The following is a 23579-nucleotide window of genomic DNA, read 5'->3' as shown; positions in this document are numbered from 1 at the left end:
ATTCATTGACTCAGAAAGAGACTGATCAATGATCATAGCTTCATGGGGAGTCCCTGCCTGAATTGCATCTCAGGGAAGCGTGCTAGTTGCCAGGGTGCTGGGAGGTGACCTCTCCCTTCACGGGAATTTTATCAGTAATTCCACCCTTGACAGAAGGACTCTCCCTTACAAACACTTCAAGTCCAATATGATCCTGTGAAAAGTTTTGACAACTCTGTGATTTTTCCAGTGAAAAAAAATTCTGTTGAATCCAAAATTCCAGATCCAATCTCTGCTGGGGCCACTAGGTGCTGTCAGAAGGCCAGGTGTACTGTTATATTAATGCAGTGACTCTCAACCATTTTAGACCTGAGGCCCCCTGGGATAGACTTGAGATCTCCCATGGAAAATGCCAGCTCTTAGTTTTCACTTGTTTTTTCACTACAGAAAAGTAATGGAGCAATTCTTCTGTTGTAAAGAGCGCAGAAAGCAGGTCAGCATGCTTTTAACTCTATGGATTTCTGGGTTTGACATCTCTGGGTTTATCACGTGACTCATGCTTGCGCACCTCATTACTAATATTGTGTGGCAGCTTCAAAAGGATCTCTAGGCACCCCAGGGTACCACAGCACCCCAGGTGAGAATTACCCTATTAAAAATGATATTGCAGCATTACAAGAAGGGTGTGTGAAGGGGAGATCTGGAGATGCAGAGAAGGGCCCTCTCCTCCCAGTCCCCCACCCTCTCCACTGCTGCTGCAGGTGTTGGAGCCTCACAGCCCTGACCTGGAGTAGCTCCCTGGCCTGACTTCCCATTCCTGCTGCCTCCCAGCTCTGAGTTTTCAGTGCTAGGTGCCTTGAGAGGCTCCTGCAGGGAGGCAGAGCAGGGACGGGGCGAACCCTCGAGTGAGGCAAGAGCATGGGGTGGCAGAGGCCAAAGCGGCTACAAGAAAGGCAGAGATGCCTCCTGCATAAACCCAGAGGCTGCCAGTAAAAGCCCCTGGGGTTAAGAACACGCTGCCCTGCTCTGATCTTCCTGAGATCTCTGCAGCAGCAGAGCTGCTCCATGCCTCTTCCTCCAGTGATAAGACACGTGGGAGCTTCAGGAGCTGGCGTCTGCCACGGAGGGGCCCTGGAGTGTGTGCCGGGGCGCTGCCCTCCTCCCCCGGGTCCCCACCCAGCCACCGCTCCAGCTGCGGGGGGCGGGGCGCCACATCTGGGCGGGGCAGCCCCCGGCAGGGACACGGACACGGGCAGGGCAGGGCAGGGCAGAGCAGAGCAGAGCAGAGCACAGCGGAGCGGAGCGGAGCTGCCCTGCCACGCCACCATGCCCAAGTGCCCCCGCTGCCAGAAGGAGGTCTACTTCGGTAAGGCCGGGCTCTGCAGGGGTCCACCCCCACCGCTCCCCCATCAGCCGCTGGGACCAGGTGCCAGCTCTTTGCACAGCTCTTAGCTGCAGGCAGAAACTCCCCCAGTGCTCTTAGCAGCCAGGGCGGGGGAAGGCAGCTGTGCCCCCGGCTGGCAGAAAAGCCTGAAGCAATCTTGGAGGAATCTGAAGGAGGCAGTGAGGTGAGGAGCAGGGATCCTGCCCCTCCAGCGCCTGCAGTTCTCCCAGCCCTCCTGCCTCAGTCCAGGTGCTGCAGGGCTTGGCTTGACAGCAGCAGGGAAGGGGCTGCAGGCAGCTTTGTGCTTTCCAAGCTAGGAAAGACTTGCACCCTGCAGCTGCCTCTCTTCGCAGGACCACAGGGCTCCCCACACTCCTAAATCTTGGCAACCAAATTAGTCTATCCCAGGGGGTTCCCAAATTGTGGTATGCATACCCCTGGAGGTACACAAGACAACTTGGGAGGAAGGGGGGTACGTGGGAGAAATTGTGTAATGGTGGATTTAATTTTCTTTATAATAATAATTGGTGTTTAGGGGATTAAAATATAAAAGGTATGCTGGGAGGGGTAGGTGGACAGCTGGTAAATCTGAAAGGGGGTACCCAATAAGGAAAAAGTTTGGGAATCTTTGGTCTGTGTCAACCCTGCAATTGGCCCAGTGAAAGATATCACCCATGAATAGGGGTGGACACTGGATTTCCCAAAGAGGGGTGCAGGAGCAGCACCCTGCACTGCAGGGGTGGCTGCACCCCCACCCGTGTGGGCAGACTTCTTAAAGCAGGTAAAAATCCCCCCCCCACTTCCTTCTTCCTGTTTAGGGGTAGCCCCTTCCTCTCCTATTCTTCCTCTTCCCCCCCCAGTTCCCCTGACTGTCCCTACTCCTTTCTCCACTACTGGAGGGGGTGTGTGTGGCTGGGCTCAGCTGAGGAGGGGACAGTGGCAACAGGTGGTGGGAGAATAGTTCCCACACCCTGCATGGAGCAGTGGGAAGGGGAACCCCCCCATCCCTCCCTGCTGCCCTTGTCCATATCCTTAGCTGAGCCATCAACAGCAGGGGAGGGCAGGAGGGGCAGAGAGGAGTTGTGCCTTTCAGCAGAAAGGGGAAGGGATGGCGGATTTTCAAATGATTTAGGGACTTTAAAAAATCCCCAGAGACTCCCAAGGTGTGGCACAATCCAAAAGAGGGGTGCAGCCATACCACTGCACCTCCCTGGATCCACCCCTACCCACAGAAATCTTTTCTTTTGATAATCTACGTATTTCCCCTATAGCCCTCCCCTTGAAGCATTCAGGTGTCTGCAGTAATGCTCATAGGAACTGGCAATCAATTTGTAATAAGAGTTAAGGGCTGGAAAAACTTGTTAGTTGGTGAGAAATAATAAAATGTCTCAGTAAAGATGGGTGCTCTGGGAGGGGAGTTTCCACTGGGGAAATTCCTTTTGTAGTTTTCAAATCATAAGCATGCAATTTGTACTGCTTTTATACATCTCCCAGTGCCATAGCATGTGGTGCAGACTGGTGTGATTTTTTTAAATCTGCTAGGAGTTGATAGACTCAAGCGGTTAAGTATCGATGGGCCACATCCTCTCCCACCAGTTACACACCTAAGTGTGATCCTATTCCACCCTGATCAAGCCCCTGAAAAAGCAACCCATACCTTGCTGGGGTTATTTGACCCAGAGCAGGGGGACTGGACCCGATGATCTCATGAGGTCCCGTCCAGCCCTAAACTTCTGTGAATCTGTGAACCTGCTGCTTTTGTAACATACCATCATGTAGCCTTAAGACTCGGGCACAAAAAGCTGTGAGCCAGGAGAGGGGCCTGCCCAGCATTTGCGTTGGCTGTTTTTTAGGGACTGGAGCAGGAAGGAGTAGAATTATACTTAGATGCCAAAGTCCACTTCAGTGCCTAAGAGGTGAAATAGGATCCGGATCTATATTCATATCTAGCTGTCTGTTTGTGAAGTGTATGAGTACCTCCTGTTTCTGTCTATACAGGAGGGAAAACCCCTCAGTACTTGAGAGTCCAGTCCTAGTGTTCAGTTGAATGTGTGCAAGCTAATCAAACGGCACGGTCCTGCCCTTTCCATGTTCCACTGCACATTCTGAATGGCAATCCAGCCCAGCAGTGGGAGACACGTTATATTGATTAGAAATGGGTCTCTGCCTTTTTGTTTGCTGCTGGGATTTTCTAGAGCTAGAATACCAAATTTGTTGTTTTCACGCATGCTTGCAATACCAACCAGCACCAGAATAGCAAATGCAAATGTGTTAATTTTGGGAAGTGTTCTGGCTTGGGACCACATTGTACTATGAAACAAATGGAGAGAAAGCATTGGCAAGAGAATAGATAGAATGTGATGATTACAGAATAAGAGAATAATTATGGCTGGAAGGGACCCCAAGGCATCAACTAGTCCAGGGGCGGGCAATCACTTTGGGCCGTTTACTGAGTTTTGGCAAGCCATTGAGGGCTGCATGACAGGCAGCCTAAGGCAGAATATTAATTTTTAAAATTTTTTAGGGGCCCCGTGGGCCAGATAGAATGGCCTGGTGGGCCGCATCTGGCCCGTGGGCTGCACTTTGCCCACCCCTGAACAAGTCTAACTCCTTGCTCCAGGCAGGAGCATCCTTCACTAAACCTTCCCAGTGCAGAGGGTCTTGAGGAGCTAGATGTGCTGACCTCCAGAAGAGGGGCTGCAAGAATGAGCTACATTTTACTGTTATGGCCTGAAAATGAATCCTTCTGCCCTGAATCTGTTCTCTGCTCTGAGTCTTCTCCAGCTAAGCTATGCCCATCAGTTCTTTAAGTCTAATGTGTGTGAGTTCCCTGCCTAACAACTGAAAAGTGGTTTATTTTGTCAGTGGCTAATGATTACACCTCGTATCTACCAATAGTACAGGATAAATAATATTTAGTGCTTTTATGTCCTCTGTCAGGCTCAATCATGATTTGAAAAAAGGTGTAATTATTTATATCAGCTCAAGGAGAGTGTGAAGCATTAGGCAAAAGCAGTAGTGATTTACAGCCACTTTCCAATCACAAAGGGTAATAGTAAATCAGAATCCAAATCTTGAATATACTTATGCACTTACCTTATACACCTGAGCACCTGCAGGTGTGACATGAATGCAAGTGCAAACCTCTCCTAAAACAGAAGGTCCTTACAATATCCACATCCTGCTTTTTTTCTTTTGTATTAGGAACTCTTGTAAATAATTTTTACTCATGTCCTTCCTACCCTGCTGAGAGCCCTGCTGAATAGGAAAGATTAACAGGGCACCTTTTTGCTTTCATTGTGCCCTGTCTCTAGGATTGGCAAACCATAGGATGCCTTTTCAGAGTGTACTGGCTTGCAGCCACTTTTCAATTCCCACTGAGCTTGTAGCTGAGTGTTTATTCCAGTGGCACAGCTGTTTGCTTAAGGTGGACAGATAGGGTGGGCAGGGAGGGAGCCACTTTGGACTCTGGACTGTAGTGACCAAGACCATGTTAGTACAGCAATGTTTTGTGGTTGCTAAAATCTTTATCAGGCAAGTTAAGTAGGGTGTGAAGGCCATGTACTGCCCTTGGGCACCCTGCAACGTAGTGTAGGTAAAAACAGAAGAGATGGAGGTCCCTGCTATGACAGGAAAGTCCTTGATTACAATATACTTGGAAAATCCTAGGTAAAGGGCCATGCCAGATGTGGCAGAGGACGGCAAATCCCTTTGCAGTTCATTGCAATCTGACCTACGGGGAAAATTCCTTCTTGGCCCCAGGTTTGGTGATCTGAGCAAACTAGAAAGACCCTTCGAGCTAGGAATCTTTGTCAGAAACCCCAGCCTTTCCTATGGCCACCATCCTAATGTTTCAGAAGGTGGCAAACCCCACCCTGAGAGGCCAGCAGTATTTCTGAGGGGGAAAAAGAAATCCTGCCTAAAGACCTGAAGACACTAAGTAACCCTGAGCATCTCAGCATAAGGAGATAATGGCGTGGAGGAGACACAGAGCTATGTGATGTTGAATTACGGTTAGGAGCGCTGAACTGGGCCCCTAGCTGGGGAGAGGACGACCACGCCCCAGCTTGGAAGTTGTTCCCCAAAGGCCACAGCTTCACGCACTGGCTCAGAACATGCAATCTGGTGACATGACCTCACTTCCTGCTGTGGGTTTTCAAAAAGTTTTTTAAAGAGAACTGGGTAGTTAACCTTGCCAATGACCTCTGCTGCACGAACTTCAACTCTCAAACCACTGGCGAGGTTCCCCACTTCTTGGTTTTAGTCCATCCCTGGACTGGTAACGTTGATGCCTTTTGCTGCCAGAGGCTAGTCTTTTAAGGGCTTTAATTTTTTAATAATATATATATTAAGGATCTGTAAGCCATGGATAAGGATCATGGAAATTGTTGTTTTTGATGTCTTTTCTGGTTTATTTCTGGTCTGTATATGGGCATGTCCCATTTTTCTTTCTGCTTTGCAGAAAAATTGAAGAGGCTCAGCGTATTGGGCCGTCAGAAGCTGCTTGTTGCTGCATTTTGTGAGGGAAGCTTCACTGCTAGTGTTTGCCCTCCTCCTTGCCATTGTCCTTTAGGCATCACCTAGACTGGGGAAACCTATTAAAGAACCTACCCAAAGCTAATCCTGCCTGGAGGCCTAAGGTAGATGAAACCTATGCCCAACCCCATTTTTTATCACCATTTCAATTAGCCTTTCAACAGGCTTGACCTGAAGGTGGTAAGCGTTGCTCCCAGTTGCAGAACCTTTGTCTACACTAGGGCTCCCCTTGGTACTAACCCCCTTTCCAATCAAATGGTGTTAAAACCACGGGGACTGTGTAAATTTCCTGGTGCAAAGGAAGTTTAAACTTCCTTCCTTGGAGTACAGCTCTTCTCTGAGATCTGATTAAAATTGGCAATGTGCCTTTCCATGCATAGCATGGCTCATTTATTTTGGATAACTTCTGCTGAGATTACAGCTTTTTCTAAAAGCTGGTTTCAATATAACTGTTAGCACTGAAAACTCTCAGCTCTTAAATTCTTCCAGGTTTAAACATCATCCTTGATAAAAACTCCATTCTCAAACTATAATGATTAATTCTGTTGATTAATTTGGACAAGACTACACTTCGCATTTGAACAGCTGTGCTGACCATGCAGTGCTAACAGTGACAAGAGTGCAGCCTGCTGAGTGCAGCCAGCAGATGTGGTTTCAGATATGCATAGAAAGAACAGATCTGTTGAAAAAGGAGATGCAATTTTCTGTTTTTATGCAATTGCTCTTCTGACTTCACTATGCAAAGACTGCTTAATGCATAGGGCAAGGAAGGTTCTGAGATGGCCATAAGAGCATAGTTCCATAGCAATAGCATTGACCCTCTAATAGAAAAATGCAGCATCTCTCTCTCAGCTTGTGCTAAGGTTCCCAATATTAAAAAACACTTGTGTAGCTGAGATAGTGTGTCCTTTGTCAAGTTTAGTTGCCAACTTAAATACATTCACATGTACTGTCTCAAATTTTGTTCCAAGTTAGTCTTGAGGGGTCTGGTTGCTATTTTAATGAGCTGCTTCCTACAGAATGTTTCTCAATGGAATGTTATTTGATATATTTAACAAGTCATAAAAAAGTGGCATGAAAGGAAGATAATAGGAATGTGCTGAACACTGACTGCATTAGCAGCCATAAAATGGTTTTTGCAAAGCCCTTTATCTGCACTACACTGCTCCCCATATAGGAGCTTTGCTCCCAGTTTGCTCACCAGCAGTCAAAAAGTCCCTTATCACGCAGATGATGTTGAGGTCAGAAAATGAGCAGTTGTTCTAACCGTTCATCTAGTTGAGGCCTGAGCAACAGCCCTGGAGTTTCCTTTTCAGAAACCCTGAAACAGAAAGAAAAGTGTAGCAATTCTCAGTTGCAGAATAAGCACAGCATCCCCTCTTTCATACTGCCTGTCTTCCTCACTCCTGAACAGAGGGGGTTGCCTCTCGGGGTCTTTTAGAGAACAGACCTATAAAATGTTACAATTTATCATCGTCTTTTCAGAAGATCTTTTTTTAAAATTTATTTTTATTTTTTAATTGGCTTATAAATCTACTAGTTTTCTGGAGAATGGTCCAGGAGTCAGGGTGTTAATCTGTGACTTGAGGGACTCCTGATTTTTGCTACAGGTTTCTTGTGTGACCTTGGTCAAGTCACAGGGTCCCTTTTTGACTGTTTCTGTCTGCACAGTGGAATCGTGGCACATCACTTGTTTGCAAACAGATGCAGTATAGTGTCAGAGTGGAGTGTTTGCATACCATGGTAAAGGGGGCCAGATTAGTAAGATAAATCCAACCGAGTGGCTTAAATTCCTTAAATTTGATAGGAGTCTACAGTAACTTCCCAAGAACCCTTCTGGATTTCAATTCGGCCCTCTTAGGATCATCCCTGTTGAGAACCAGAGGGCTTTTCCATGAGGGAAAGAATGGATCGTGCCCCATCTTCCAGAACATCCTGAGCCTTGGCTATTCTCAGTCTAGTCATTTAATGCTTGTGGTATTTGCTGCTAGTGACCTAAGGCCTAGGGATATTAGAGACCCGTCCTCTAGCAGTCATTTTCCTCCTGGAGTGGACTATTCTAGTCAAGTTACAGACCCATAAGGAGAGGAGTTTTAATGTCAAAGCCCTGGCAGATCAGACACTGTAACCGCAGCACAGAGTGCTATTGCAACAACAGAACTTAGTCAAGTAAGCAGGGTGGCATTAAAGTCAGATGACTTTATCACTCTACTCATCCTCTTTTCTCATGCATGGGAAATCCATTCAAAGAAATCTGGCCCTGAATGGGTTCCTGTGGAAACCTCTGCTTTATCATTTAATAAACAGCCCTGAGTGCAGCTGCGAATGGAAAGAACACAGAAATCTGTAGAAAATGACATCCCCCTTTTGTACCATAATCAGGTTTCATCCTGTTTCCTTCTCCTTAATATAAACTTGTTCCGGACTAGGCAAATAACCTCATTGTTACTATTATAGCTGCCTCAATGCATATCTTCAGTTACCTGAACTCTGGCCAATCTCAAACCACACCAAGGTTTGTTGTGTCTTATTCTGAGTCAAAAATGTGTCCCCAAAACACTGGCAGCCCCAGAAGTTCCATATTTGTGTGTCTAGTTTGGATAAAAGTTATGCAGATAATTGGTTTGTGTCCTAAAATCAGTTCATCCACCTGATGTTAGAGCAACAGTTCGTGTATCTGACATTAGGGGAAAGCCCATTTTTTTTTTTTTTTTTATATGGCTTATAAGGGTGTCATACCTTGGAAATGTAAAAAGTTATCATAGCCATTAGGAATCTAGTGGCCAGTGTGGTGCAAGGCCACTGGTGCTTTAAAAACTCAAACGGTAACTTGGACTGAAGAACTTCAACTAGGCTAAAGGAAAGTAGGTCTCCTTGCTACATGAGGCTAGTACAGACTGGGAAAATGAGCTAAGTTACCTTGCAGCAATGACTGGAAGCATCTCTGGAAGCTGTAATAGATGGTCCCCAAATCTTGTTCCTCTAAGTGTGACTCTGTTACCATTTTCCCATCCCAAGGGGACTTTCTGTGTGACTGACTTCTTGAAGTGCAGTAGCCTATGACCTTCCACAAGGCAGGGAACGGGTCACAATGCATGGCAGGAGGTCCAGCATTCAAGTTGCAGCTCTGGCATTGCCATGCCTAGAAGCTATTGTTCAAGTTTTCAAATGCAGGCACTTAAGCATGGAGGAAAAAGATGTGTGCAAGCCAAGCTTTTTGTGTGTGTGAAAATCGAACACTTAACCTTCTGTTTCCTCTTTTTTTGCACATGTGCACAGGGAGGGGTTGGCTATTGAAAATTGGCAGTCAGTGTCCAGGACAAGCAACATTGAAAAAGTAACTGAATCCAGTATTTTTTTTTTTTTTTAAAGGAAAGAAAGAATGTGAGTGATGTTCCAAATGTGTTTTGGTTTGAATCACCCAAAGCCAGGATACTAAACTCTCCTGATTCCCTAGGTTAGATTCAGACCATAGGACTCATTCATTGGGCACATCTATATGAGACACTTTACTGTGTAGCAGACTAATTTGCTGTGCAGTAAAGCATCACTGTCTATATGTTTGTGGCAACCGGGATGCAGTAGACTAATTTACCGCATTGCCAAATAGTCTTGTCAGATATAAGTGATATCTGACAGGACAGTAAATAACTGCACTTACACGCATGTGAAGATGGTGATATCAAGATTAATTTACTCCAGCTCAAGTATATTAAGTTGCATTTATTGCACATGTAGACACGCCCATTGTGGGCAAGATCCAGAGAGTGGTAGTACAAGCAATGGTGGGGTGAGCAGTGGGGACAGCCACGGGGGTTAATGCAGCTGCAAAACTTACCTGTTATCCTCACCTGGACTCTGTACCCTGAATTCTGGTGGTGGGCTCTGCCCATGCTTCCCCCACAAATTAATGGCCCTTCTGGGAGTCCCACAGGCTGAATGCAGCCTGAGGGCTGTATGTTTGACACCCCTGATCTAAAGGCTTGGAAAGACCTCTTCAAAGGAGATGTTTTTTATTGTAGTTGTTTCTGTTGAATAATCCTGATAGATGTTACTAACTTGTTTCTCTTCTCTGGCAGCTGAGAAGGTTACTTCCCTGGGGAAGGATTGGCACCGACCCTGTTTGAAGTGTGAGAAATGTAACAAGACCTTGACTTCAGGAGGCCATGCAGAGGTAAGGCTTTGGGTTTTGAGACACCTTCCAACTTTGTGTCAGGAGGGGTTTGTCCTAGTATTAGATGTAGCTAAGCACTAGCCAGATCGAACTTTTGGGACAGATTTTTAGTCAGTCAAGGATCTTTACACAGCTGTTTGTTCAAACCCCTCACTTGTCACAAATGCTGTCCTTGCAAATCTTGGGAATTGGGCTTTGCAGCAGCAGAAGATGCAAGATTTTAGTCTGTCATTGGGTTATACCCCTTCTTCCCATTGTGTGCATACACATACGGAGCAATGGCTTGTAATTCTTGTACAATTATTTTTTTTTCTAGAGGGGGGTTGTTACTAGTCAGATCCAGGCAGCCCAGCTCCTCTACAAACCATTGCTCCTGGTGCACTGCCCAGCTCAGAACTATCTTCCCAACATGTGCCAGGGAAGGTGGGACTTGTAGCCACATCAGTGGCTCACTGCCTCAGGCCTAGACCGCTGCATTGGTCTCCTTGAAGCCCAGCTGACTGGCTTTTAGGTCTGGTTCCTCCTCCTGGCTATAAAATGGACTCCCACTCCCTCTTGTCTACCTCCATGGGACAGTGCATAGATGGTGCACCACAATCCTGTTAGCTCTTTTTTAGGGGAAAAGCTGAAGAGCAAGAGTTAAGTCCCCTGCAGGTCAGGGAGACTACACAAAAAGTTAGACACCTGACTGCAGTAAAAACGCCCTTTCCGAAATTCTCAACTGCATGGCACCTTGGGTGGAAAAGAGCAAATGCCACTGTTGCAAGGTCTGTGAGACCTGCTTGAGAAGAATGAAGGAGGTCGTATCTCTTGGAGCTCTTGGTACAACTGCTCTACAGGCATCAATTACTTCACTCACAACCATAGGGGATAGAAAGAGCTTCCGTTGAAAAGAACGTGGAGATTCTGGAGGACGTCCTGCAACAAGACACAAATTCTTCAGCATGTTCCATGCAGTCTAAGGATGGTTGGGATTCTGCCTCTAGGGCAGTGATTCTCAATCAGGGTGCCGCTGAGACTCTTTCATGGGTGCCATGGGGAGCCATGCACTGTTAGGTGTGCAAACGTGATTCACAAGGTAAACCTGGAGACTTCAAAGAGGAATTCATAGTGTTAAACCCTTTTTGGCCTGTTGTGGTCTTTCTGAGTTCTTTGCAACAGAAGAATTTACTAGTCAACTCCTCCAGCTTCAGAGCTGGGTGTTTTCTTGGCGACAAACAGGTAGACTGGGGTACTCCAGTATTACTCAACTGGATCTTGTATACAACAGTGACTGATGGAGTGGGGATGTCCACAGTGATGGAGATTATCCTGCCAGGATGGAGGCATGTGGCCTGTAGTGAGGGAGTTGCCAAGTTGGAGAAACCCTGTGGGGAAGTGAGGAAACTCCCCACTGCATCTGACAGGGCAGGAAGTCAACAGAAGTATAGGCTGGGTGCTGCAGGAGGACTGCATTAGTCTTAAGAGACCTGTCCTCAAAGCCTATTTCAGGTGAGAAGAGACAGGATTAAGACCTTAGACCAGGTTTTGAATTGCTTCTCACTACACATCTCTCAATTACTGGAAGGTACATATGAAAGTGATGTCAAGTCCCTGTTCAGGGCAACTGGGAGAGATGCCAGGGACCTGGACTGAAGTACCAGCAGGTGCTGTTAGTCAAGAATCAGCTGCTTTGGCAGATCTGGGCAGAAATCTGGAATGAAGGGGGGTGTGCTGAATGTGGGCAAGAGGAATGGGAATTTTGCGTGTAGGCCCCTGCTTGTAGTATTACTCAGGGGCCCAGGGACTTAGCTGAGTCTGTGCAGATGTGCAGTCATGGGTATTTGTTCTTCTCAAGGCTGCCCTGATTAATGTGGCACTGAAGACTCTCCCTTCTCTCTGCAGCATGATGGCAAGCCCTATTGCAACCAGCCTTGTTACTCCGCTTTGTTTGGACCCAAAGGTAGGTTTTTCGATGGGTGATGAAAGAAGCAAGAGGTTTGTGGAGAAGGAGAGTTGGTGTTGGACACTGGCTGCTGTCCTTATTGCTGAGAAGGACAACTGCATTCCAGTGGAGAAACCTATGTACATACATCCATGCACCTATCTGCAACCACTGCTGCTGGATATTTGGCCCCCATGGACCAGTATCCTCTTCTTTTCTTCAGACCTAATGGGGTCATACATGCAAGCAGGTTGATTCACCTGCATATCCCAAAATAGGTTTACATCCACTGTACTTAGATACACATCTATATATCTACTCCAGCATGGGGTCACCTTTCTGCATCCCTTCCCTTCCTCCTGGGGTCATGCAACTTTTCCTCAATGAGACAGATTTCTAAGTCATTGTCACTGCAGGGGAAGCAGTTCCTCAAATGTCTTGCTTTCCAGCTACTCTGTGAGTTACTGGCCATTTCCTCTCTGTCACATTACTGAGAGATGCAGCTCCCCAGACAAGCTTTAGAAAAGTGCTCAGTATTGATCTAAATCTGTTCCCATTGTAGGGTTGGGGATTTTTTGCTTGGTTTTTTGTTTTGTTTTGTTTTGTTTTTTAAGAAACAAAACTACCCTTGATTTCAGTGCCAGTAGACATAGAGTGATGTGAAGCCCCTGAGGGAAAAAAAGAATCATGTCTTCCCTTCCTTGAGTTTTACCCTAGATTTCCCTGAAGCTAATGGCCATTGCATCTACTCAGAGCTGGCAGTATGGGCCTGCAGTTTGTACCTGCCATGTCTCTTAAGTTTTGCACTTTTTACTCTAGGGAGGAAGTTGCCCAGTGCAAAAGTATCTGTCCATCTTCACAGGCTGGATACCAGCTCACCCTGTGGGGTCCCACTCACATACTTTCATGCCCACAGTCACTCACAGACATGCATCAATCCAGCCAAACAGTCATAACTTTAAGACACCCACTGGTCTGGGCAGTTTGCAGAATCATTTAGAGGCTGGGAAGAAAGAAGGTAAGAGAAGGAGTCTCAAAATCTGTAAAACTTTTTGGACTGGAAGGCTGAGGAAGTTCTAACAGGTTCCAAGACTCAAGTCTGAGTTCCTACATCTTGGCCCCCACTGCCCAAACCTGACTCTGCATTTACATTTTTCAGGTTGAATAATTATTAATAGAAAGAACAAATCCCCAAACTTAATAATTTATATGGCTCCAGTGCTGGAGAAGGTGGAATTCCACTTGAATTCCTGCCACGCCATTTGGCCTTTTTAATGTGGTCTCCCATGAAAGCTCAGTCTTTTTTGCTTGGAATGCCGTATTGTCTGCATGCTGTCCTCAAGACAGTCCTGTTTGCAAGTTAGGATATTATTAAGCCTTAACAGTGGCCTCTGGGATGTGCTGGACAATGAAGCTGCTTCCTTTGTCCCAGCAAGATCGTTATCTGAGCAGTACAAATGTAGCTTGTCAGCCTGTGGTTTGACTGGGAAACATGGAATCATTTGACATTTTGTAGCCCTAGAAAGTTTAAAGATAGGATGCACCAGGCTTCTGGATAGGAGAGCTGGGCTTGGGAATGGCCTTAGACAGGTCACATTAGTTAGGCGAAATATGAACAGCAGTGGTCATCAGTTTCTGGTGGAAGAGACTCTCCTTGAATTCCTCACAGACACTTTGAGAGAGGCAGGATCTGGGCCCCTTGCCACAAAGGGAAGACTAGGATTTACATTTTTTTTCAGCTGAGGACTACATAGTGGTTGGAAATCTAAGTCCAAGTCAGAGTCTCTAACTCTGGCATCTCCTGAGTCTGAGCCCTGCTTAGGGCCACGTGGGCCACTCCTTGGTAACATAAAGTAACAGCAGAGACAAATGACATGCTCCTCCTCTATCCAACTTATTTTTTTAAGGCAAATTCAAGCACCACCAGATGCTACAGGCAGAGAGCTGGAGAGACTGTAGTGCTATGTGCTGAGAGGGCAGCTCAGTCTCTAGCCTGGTCACCCTGCTCCAAGGCAGGTGGTTAATCTGTGCTCCTAAGTTTGACAGGCTGCTGTCCCTGCTATACAGTGTCTTCAGCTGTCTCTGTTCCCTGACACGGTGTAGAGGCCGGGGCTGGATTTTGGGTATGGCTGAAGCAGGGCTGCACTGGAACTGGCAACCTAGATGTGGGAGGCTGCATCCTACACTCCAGCTCCCCAAGCCACCCTTACCCCACTTCGTTTCTCTTTTCTTGAATAAAGGCAGGACCCTGTGTTTTAAATGTTTTCTAGTCCATATTTCAGATGGTTTAGTCCAAATTGCCTCCCATAGTAGGGTTACCACATGTCTGGGTTTTCCTGGACATGTCCTCTTTTTTGGTCCTTTGTCCTCCTTCCAGGCAGGTTTTTTAAAATGCGAGCAAATGCCTGGGTTTTTGCTTTGCCTCTGCTTTTGGTCGGGGCTGGGGGCAGTGGGGAAGCTGATTGGCTGTCAGGAAATCATGTGTGTGAGCAAGCTGCTTGGGCAGCAGGCCTGGGGGGGGAGCAGGGGCTGCAGGTTGGGAATGAGGGGCACCAGCAGAGCTAAGGGGGCAGGGGCTGCAGATCGGGAGTGAGGGCCACCAGCAGGGCTGGGGGGCAGGGGGCTGTGAGTCAGGAGTGAGGGGCACCAGAGGGGAGCAGGGAGCTGCGGGTTGGGAGTGAGGCGCACCAGCAGGGCTGGGGGGTAGGAAAGGGGCTGTGGGTTGGGAGGGGCACCAGCAGGGTTGGGAGGAAGCAGGTTTGGAGTGCAGGGCACTGGCAGGGTTGGGAGGGGGCAAGCGGCTGTGAGTCAGGAGTGAGGGGCATCTCGGGGAGCAGGGAGCTGTGGGTTGGGAGTGAGGAGCACCAACCAGCAAGGCTGGGGGTGGGAAAGGGGCTACAGGTTGGGAGTAAGGGGTCCAGCAGGGCTGGGGGGGGGGGGCGGAGGGCATATCATTGCCCCCCTCACAGTTATGTACCCCTTTCCCCCCTGCCCCCCACAGGTGTCCTCTTTTTTAAAATTGGAAATATGGTAACCCTATGTGTGGGCCAGGCTGATGAAGGCAGCTCTTTGTGTCATGTCTCTGAGACAAGTCGGAAGAGTATTCCTTCCGTCCTATGGTGGCTCAGATATTGTGCTAAGGTGCTATCTGTGGCAATAATAGGACACTGCAAGGGAGTATCACACACTGTGCTTACCAGAAGATGTAATTGTCTTCGTGGGAAGGTCCTAATGCTCTGTCCCTGGTATTAACCAGCTGTGTTCTGGTTGTCTTTCAGGATTTGGCCGGGGAGGTACTGAGAGTCACACATTCAAGTAAACCTCAGGTAACTGCTTCTCTTTTGAGCTCCTGCCTTCCTTTAGACCAACCCTAGCACCCCAGAACCATGGTCTCCATGAGCATGGTTCGATTCCTACTGCAGTCAGTAAGATCTGGTTTTCCAGGGGTCAGGTCTCCAGAGACCAGCCAGGGGCACATGCTATCTGTGTGTAGCTCAGAATACTCATACCTACCGGAGGATGGTGAATCTTTTGCCTTCTGTCCACGGTGGCAGCATACCCAGGAGCTTAGCCACATTCATATGTCAGTCTGCATCCCACAGCCCCAGTCTTGCTATACCTGGCTTTGAGTGCTTCCCCCAGTATGTAGTACCTCTGTTCAAGGGTAACTCGCTAACCAGTGGGTATTGCATACATGCCCCTTTCTGTCCCCAAACCTCAGAAGATGGGTGTATTCCAGCTTCCAGCTACAGAGCCTAGCTCATTAGCTCAGGCTGCAGACCCTAAAGACTAGATCCTGTTCTACCTATTAGGCACCTAAGTGTGATCCTGTTCCAACCTGCTGAAGTCCCTGAAAAACCGTTGACATGCCTATCTGTGGAACGTGCTACCTTAAGACAAAGATGACATAAGCAGCAAGGATCTACGCACCTTTTGCATTTGTGGTTTTCAAAGACTTGAGCAGTGTGAAATAGATCACCTGTGCCTACGCCCACTCAGGTGTCTAATAGATGGAACAGAATCTGACCCTTACTTATCCTTTTAGTTCTGGAGGTCCCCAGAGGCTGTCAGAAGCTAAGGCTGGTTTTGTGCTATCTCTACCCAAGAGCTAAGCTCACTTCAGCCTGTTGGTGCTCAGCCCCAACCCTGATATTTAATGCTGCCCTGTTGCCTGGCATCTCACTGGTCCTTTTTTTCATTCCCCGTCCTCTCTCTTTCTCTCTAGGTTTTGGTGGACAACATTTCTATTGAAGCCTGAAGACAACAGCAGCATCATGACAGACATGCTTTTTAATCACTATGTAGTAAACCAGCATGTTAAAAGCAATACAATACTTAAAGGAACTGAGCTGTAAGAATCTCTGTATCAATCAGGAAATGTTGGGGGTGAGGGAGGATGGGAGGGGTAGTGGTGTGAAGTCAGAGTGGTACAGGATGTGAAAATTAGTCAAAATCACCTTCTGTAAAGGACAAGAGTCCCTGCCAACCCTGCTTCCACAACCTGCCTTTCTATCAATAATTATCCTTAGAGGTATTTTCAGCTAGCAATAAAGCCAAAATGAAAAACACTTCCTCTCTGTAGGGGTTTAGTTTTTGTATAATAATGAAATGCTTGTCATTTTGAGGGAGCTGAATAGCATTTGCCATAAGCCCATGAAGGACTCAAAGGCTTCTGCTGCTATACTTCTGAAGGAATGGATTTCAACAAAGGACTCAATGCACATTCATTTTTCCAGTGCCTGTAGATAGCACTTCTAGCTGGCCTGTGGCTGAGACAGTCACTTGGCTGAGAGTCCAGGTGCTGGGAAAGCAGAGCAGCATTGTGAGAGGCTGATACAAGTGAACCCTGGAGCAAAGTGCCGCCAGCGTCCTGCTGGCTCTGGAGGCAGGGCTTTGCCCACTGACATCATACACATTGAAAGGGGCATTGGAACAGAGTCCTGAAGCATATTGTGCTAGAACTCTTGGGGCAGGGAAGGAAGTATCCAATTACTCCTCCTATGCTAGGGAGGGGTGAATGGAGCTGGCTATTTAAACATAACTCCAGTCTATTCTTGCTGAATCTGCAGTACAGTCACAGATTCATGGAAGTTTAGGGCTGGAAGGGACCTTGTGAGATCATCAGGTCCAGCCTGCCTGCTCTGGGCAGGAAAGACTGCTGGGTTCAAATAACCCCAGCAAGGTGTGTGTCCAGTCTCCTTTTGAAGATTTCCAGGGTAGGTGCCTGTACCACCTCCACTGGTCAACAAAAATTAAGTCATTGATCTTTGCTGGGAGACCAGGGAGGTCTCCTGCCCAGGACCAGGCTAAAAGTAGGATTAGAAGAGTCAGAGAAAATGAAGGGGGGGCTGTGTAATAGGAGTAACATCCCCAGGTGAGGAGAATATAGTCATGATCAGACATCTATTCACATACGGAAGCCAGTTCCTTGCCTGCTTGGTTCCAGCCCTCCCAACCCCTGCTTGTTCTAAGGGACTTGTATGTCTCCTAATACTGTGGGGTCCGAGCCCCACAGTCTTCACTCTGTTTATCCTCACTGGAGCTCAGGTGAGAGAAAGCAGTGCTATTATTCCCACTTGACATTTGGGAGAAACTAAAGGCTCCTATAGACATCCAGCGAGGCTGCTCTGATGTGCTGTAAATCCAGTGCATCAGAGCAGACTTAATTAACTGAGCCTGCTGGAGCGCAGAAATTAACCCACTCCAGCAGGCTCCAGTGTCACATGTATCAGCATCCCTGCACTGAAAAAAGTGGTGGGGCACTTTGAACTAATGCTGGTTTAATGAGCTTTAGTTCAAAGTGCCCTGCCATCATTTTTCAGCATGGGGATGCTGATACATGTGATACTTGGGTGCTTTTAATTAGCACAACTTGCTAATTGAAGTGCCCCCCTCAACTCCCGCAACACATCTATAAACACCTCAAGTGACTTTCTTAATGTTACACAGGAAATTTAGGTTAGTGCCAGGAAGCTGACACGTCTCACAAATGCCAGGTTCTAGCTATTGTACCATACTTATTTGTTGCATTGGGTAAGCGGCGATGGGTTCATCTTGCCTATGGTTAACTGCATTTCTTTGCACATCTCCTGAAACTAGCTGTAACTATCAGGATAGATAGTTGTCATCACTTGACATGAGTTTCTGCCTCAGAGCTGATTAGGCTTTTTTGGGAAGCAGAGGAGTTCTTTGCAATGAGAAAACACTGATTCAGTATCAGGTGCAGTTCTTAATAGGTCTCTATAGGAGCTATTGCAGAGGAAAGGCCCTTTACAGCCACAGGAAGACAAACTCTCCTATAGCATGGAGACCACCAGCAGTATTTCTCTCCCCAATATTCTTGCTCCCTTTTCCAATGCTGCACCTGTCACAGACTGACATAAAGTGGGGAGCCACGCTTAGGAGTCTCTGTGTAGATGGCAGAGAAGGCAAGACTATTTACAAGGCCATCAGCAGAATAACCCAAGCCTCCAGGATTTTGATTCTTCACTGGAACTGAGCTAGGTTCTTCAAATTTTCAAGCACAGGCCATGAAACAGCTTTGTTGTCATGAAGGAAATCAAGATTTGCTCTAACCTATCCAAGTGGGATGTCTAGTGATCCACAAGAGTTGTCTTTATCTGTCTGTCTGATCCCAAAGCCCACATAATCTCCAGAGAACACCCATTTCTAGATCTGGAGCCCCAAACTATCTATGGTTCTCATACATAACCATAAGATTTAGCTTTTAATAACAGGACAACCACAGGAAGACTTGTGCTGCCCAGGCCAAGGACCTTGGTGTGTGAAATCCCTAGGATCCCAGGGGTTAGCCAATGGGCCCATTTCATTAGGACCATCCCAGACCACAGCAGTGCAGGTCTCACTCTCTACAGACCACTGAAAAAGGTGTCTATGTGGACAGGCAGAGCCCCCCTTCTCAAAGGTATCTTACATTTCCTCAATCAGCACCTAGTCACACACCTTGCTTTATCTCAGAAAACAACCTAAAAAAGAAAAAGTATTTCCACGCAAACTTTTCCCTTTGACTGTGACATGGTACAGAGCACTAGACTTTTAGAGGCTAGCCAGAGTAAACTGTATCTGCTGCACCTGTGACACTGAATCAGCAGGAACCAATTAACATCTTACTGAAAGGTCCCAGCACCAAGCTGTAGCCTCTAGTCTAAGTTAAATATCCCAAGGTAATGAGCCTTTTCTTGCTTCTCCTGGATGATTCTTCTATAGTCTAATCACGTCTGTGGGGTTTTCTTTTCTGCTATGCAGTCAAAGTTTTTGTTTTCTTCTGTTTGTCCTATAACTCTTACATTTATCCCCTCTGATCCTGTCCTGAATATTCATACCTCTCAGGTTCCACAGCTTAATACGTACTACATCCTCTACTATACCTAGGCAATACATAGACAAGCTAGGCATGTTGAGTTGTAGGTTTCAGTGCCAAAATTCTCTTACGATAGTTGAGGAATTCTAGACCTTAACTTTTTACTCTCCTCCTATTGTATCAGTGATGTAGCCCCTATATCAGTGACACCAGTCTCTTTCTTTCTTTGGTGTTTTTGGTCTGAAATTCATTCTGTTGGTTAATATTTTCTCAGTAACAGAGGACCAGAATTGACTATGGTATTTCAAGAGCAGTCATTTTGGAGAACATGGCTGTCACCTTCTTACTATCTAATGGCATGCCTCTGTCTTTGCAGTGCTGGCCTTTGTTGCAGCTGCATTTTTGTGCAAAGCCAGATCTGACCTACTTTATCCTGTTGGCCCTAGGCCTCTTTCAGCATCTTTCTTTCTTAGGTTTCTTCTTATAGAATAGCTGTCATTTCCACATCATGTCAGGATACAAACTTGGACAATGCAGATGAGAAATCAGAGGTAGGCTGTTCATACCACAACTGTTTCCTTCACCCCCAGCTAGGAATTTGTGCATTAAAACAAAACTGTTCTGGGGAATAGTGCTTTTTAGTGCTAAGGTTGGATGTGGGCTCTTTTGAGCAAGGTTGACTTTTGCTATGTGCAGGTACATGGGGCCCCTGTCCCAGACTCCCACAGTATAGGTACAAATGAATTACAAATCATGTTCAAACCTTCTCTCTGTCATTCTGAACTTAGTTCTCATCTGGGAAAAAAATGGATTTAAAAACAACCCAACAGTATCATCTGACCAGACTTGACAAGTGAATGTAGAACAGGTCTGTCCCCACAGTGTAGCATGGTGGATAACATTAGCCATACTAGCTTTGCATTATTTCCTAAAGCTGAGTAGGGTCCCTCTCATCTGATCTCCAGGTCTCAAAAGATAAGTTCCCAATCAAACTCCCTGTGATGGATTCATAGGTGCAAATACATGCTGGTGCATTTGTTGGGGGAGGAAGGGCCTAGGTGATGGGCCAGTGCTATGTTAACAAGTGGATGCTTCAAAAATACTGCCTCTTGGCTAGTGCTAAATCTATGTTCTAATGCTGGTAGAGGGGAGGGACTAGAGCAGGGGCAGGCAATTATTTTGGGCAGAGGGCCACTTACTGAGTTACGGCAAGCCATTGAGGGCCACATGACAGGCAACCCAGGGCAGATTAATATTAATTTTCTACATTTTTAGGGGCCCCGCGGGCCGGATAGAATGACCCAGCGGGCCGCATCCAGCCCCAAGGCCACATTTTGCCCACCCCTGGACTAGGGGATCTGTTCACTTGCAAATGGACTTCCATCGTTGTTACCAAAAAGGCCAGCAGCCCCTGTGGCAGAGAAAAAATCCAGCCCTCCCTTTACTTGGTGCTGGTATGGCAAGTAGGGGCCCTTGACAATGCACCTAACACCTCAGTGAGATTTCAGGAGGCACTAGTTTGAACCTTTTAAAGCATGAAAAGGCAACATCCTCCTGTCACTCCTGTAACCACCACATCCTCTTTCCTGTATGAGCTGCAAGAGATAAAGTTTCCTTTAGTTACTATCTCCTCAGTCTCCTGTGAAGCTTAACAGGCCATTGAATACATTAGATAAAAATCATCACATGATTGGAGCCTTGCTTAAATGTGCCAAAAAAGGAGCCTGGGGTTTGTTTGCAGGGGCCTAAAGATTAATATGGAAACCAGGAAAAGAGATCAATCCTGGGAAAACTTTCCCTTCAAACCCTCTGGAGAATTTTGCTGAAAGACTTAACTGTTACTTGTATGACTGCAGAGCAGTATCAGAGTAACCTGCTTGCTGCTACCCTGAGAGCCTGTTTTGGGCACTGTTCCTCACATTACCAGTTGATTTGACTGATTGCCATGTATGGTCCAGGCAAAGGTATTAAAAAATCACAAGTGAATTTCTCAACCCTCAAGAATAGGTGGAGCCAAATCTTCAGCTGTTAGAAGTCACTGCAGCTCTGCTGAGGTTAGTGAAGCCATGCCAGGATACCTGAGGATCACCTGGTCCTTCCAGTCTTGTTCCCATGTAGGTTGGCTTTGATTAGCAACCTACTGACACTAGTGCCTGAAGATGACTGAGCTGTGCCTTTCTTATCCTTAATGATGTTTTACTGTGTAGTATAACGACTTGTTGCCCTAACACGAAGCAAGTCTGATTTTTTTTTCTTATCTACTTATATAGACTTCATAGATTTCATAGACATTAGGGGCTGGAAGGGACCTCGTGAGATCATCAAGTCCAACCCCCCTGCCATAGGCAGGAAGTCAGCTGGAATCAAACGATCCCAGAAAAGAAAAAATATCCAGATGTTTCTTGAAGGAGTCCAGAGTAGGTGCTTGTACCACCTCTGGGGGGAGTCTGTTCTAGATCTTGGACACTCATACTGTAAAAAAACTTTTTCCTTGTGTCCAGTCTAAATCGGCCTTCCTGGAGTTTGTGGTTGTTAGACCTTGTTATCCCTTGGGGAGCTCTGGTGAACAGCTGTTCTCCCAGGTCCTGATGCACCCCTCATATAGTTGTAGGCTGCTACCAAATTATCCCTAAGCCTTCTCTTTTCTAGACTGAAGAATCCCAAATCCCTCGGCCTCTCATTGTACGGCCTGCCCTCCAGGCATTGGGTCATACAAGTGGCTCTGCTCTGGACTTTCTCAAGCTTTTTCACATCCCTCCTGAATTGGGGGCCCAATACTGGACGCAGTACTCCAGCTGCGGCCTCAGCAAGGCCAAGTAAAGCGGGAGGATGACGTCCCTGGTTTTGCTTGAGATGCATTGGTAGATGCACACCAGAGTAGGTTTGTTTTGCCAGCCACAGCATCACACTGGTGACTCATATTCATCTTATGGTCAGTCAGTACCCCCGAGCCTCTTTCAGTTGTGGTGCTAGCGTGTAGCACTGCCAAGCTTGTAAGTATGCTGGGGGTTCTTCCTACCAAGGTGCAGCACCTTACATTTCTCTGCATTGAAGGCCATCCGGTTTTGGTCAGCCCACCTTGAGAACATGCCCATGTTGGCCTGTATCCCCAGCCTGTCCTGCGGTGTGACCACCCTCCCCCATAATTTGGTATGGTCCACGAACTTGTCCAGTTCACATCTGACTCCCAACTCCAGATGGTTAATGAAGATGTTCAAGAGTACCGGCCCAAGTACCAAGCCCTGAGGGACTCCACTGGTCACCCTGCACCACGCTGATTTGGTTCCATGAACTAGTACTATTTGGGTCCGGCCCCATAGCCAGTTACCTAGCCATCAGATCATAAGATGATCAAGGCCACAGTTCTCCAGCTTAGCCATGAGGACATTGTGGGGAACTAGGTTAAAGGCTTTCTTGAAAACCAGATATATGACATCCACATCATCCTCCTTGTCCAGGGCACATGTCACCTGGTCATAGAAGGAGATGAAGTTGGTCAAGCAAGACCTGCCAGTCACAAAGCCCTGTTGGCTGGCTTTTAGAAGCTTGCCTTCTGAATATGTTTGCTCCTCAGAGAGGAAAATGGTCTTGGTGAGGATGTGTAAGGGGAAACTTGTCTTTCAAGAAATCTGTACTGAAAACATCTGAGACAAGTGGGGATGGGGAATAATGGCAGGGGATCTCTGAGGGTGATAACATTTAAGGGCCAGAGGTGGATCCAGGATTTCCTAAAGGGGGGTGTAGGAGCAGCAACCTACACTGCAGGGACAGCTGCATTTGCAGTTCCCAGTCTCCTCTGCCCTAACTAGTATAGACAGACTGAGCCATGGACTTAAAAATTAAGTCCCTAAAGCAGGTGAAAATCCACCCGTCTCTTCCCTTTCCTGCTCAGAGGCACACCCCCTCCCCCGCCTGCCTCTGCTGCTTTCTCCGCTGTTCAGGGATGGGAGGCTCCAGCCAGCCAGGTTGAGCAGGAGCTGGGCTCAGCTGGGGAGGGGACAGCAGCAACAGGCTGGCTGGAGAGTAGTTCCCTCCTACCGTGCTGGGAAAGGGAATCCCCAGTGCATCCATGCTGCCCTTGTCCCCCAGTCTCCATGCAGCTGATGTGAACAGTTCTGGTGCTTTCCTACCCCCAGGACAGTGGGGAAGGGCAGGCTGGGGAAAGTGGGAAGGGGTGGGGAGGAAGTGTGCCTTTGAGCAGGAGAGGAAGACACAGGAGTTTTCCATCTGTTTTAGGGACTTTAAAAAGTCCCTGGAGGCT

At 47.1% G+C, this 23579-nt stretch overlaps 1 protein-coding gene across 1 annotated transcript; it reads left to right on the top strand.

Moving 5' to 3' along the window:
* Window positions 1-1179: 1179 nt before the first annotated feature.
* On the top strand, window positions 1180-16565 carry CRIP1 (cysteine rich protein 1). Its single transcript, XM_006259954.4, has 5 exons — window positions 1180-1345; window positions 9979-10073; window positions 11958-12015; window positions 15276-15323; window positions 16223-16565. Exons 1-4 carry the CDS (start codon window positions 1306-1308, stop codon window positions 15314-15316), a joined length of 234 nt encoding a protein of 77 aa, XP_006260016.1. The 5' UTR covers window positions 1180-1305; the 3' UTR covers window positions 15317-15323; window positions 16223-16565.
* The last annotated feature ends 7014 nt before the right edge of the window (window positions 16566-23579 follow it).

The sequence above is a fragment of the Alligator mississippiensis genome, chromosome 5 (assembly GCF_030867095.1).
Source record: "Alligator mississippiensis isolate rAllMis1 chromosome 5, rAllMis1, whole genome shotgun sequence".
Classification (NCBI taxonomy): domain Eukaryota; kingdom Metazoa; phylum Chordata; order Crocodylia; family Alligatoridae; genus Alligator; species Alligator mississippiensis.
Note: the sequence above shows the minus strand (reverse complement) of the source record. Positions and strands in the feature narration are given on the sequence as shown.

What these genes read in the sequence shown, in the direction of transcription:
- CRIP1 (XM_006259954.4), top strand. Translation starts at nt 1,306, where the DNA reads ATGCCCAAGTGCCCCCGCTGCCAGAAGGAGGTCTACTTCG. An exon ending in CCAGAAGGAGGTCTACTTCG is followed by an intron (nt 1,346 to 9,978) that starts GTAAGGCCGGGC and finishes CTTCTCTGGCAG; the next exon opens with CTGAGAAGGTTACTTCCCTG. An exon ending in CTTCAGGAGGCCATGCAGAG is followed by an intron (nt 10,074 to 11,957) that starts GTAAGGCTTTGG and finishes TTCTCTCTGCAG; the next exon opens with CATGATGGCAAGCCCTATTG.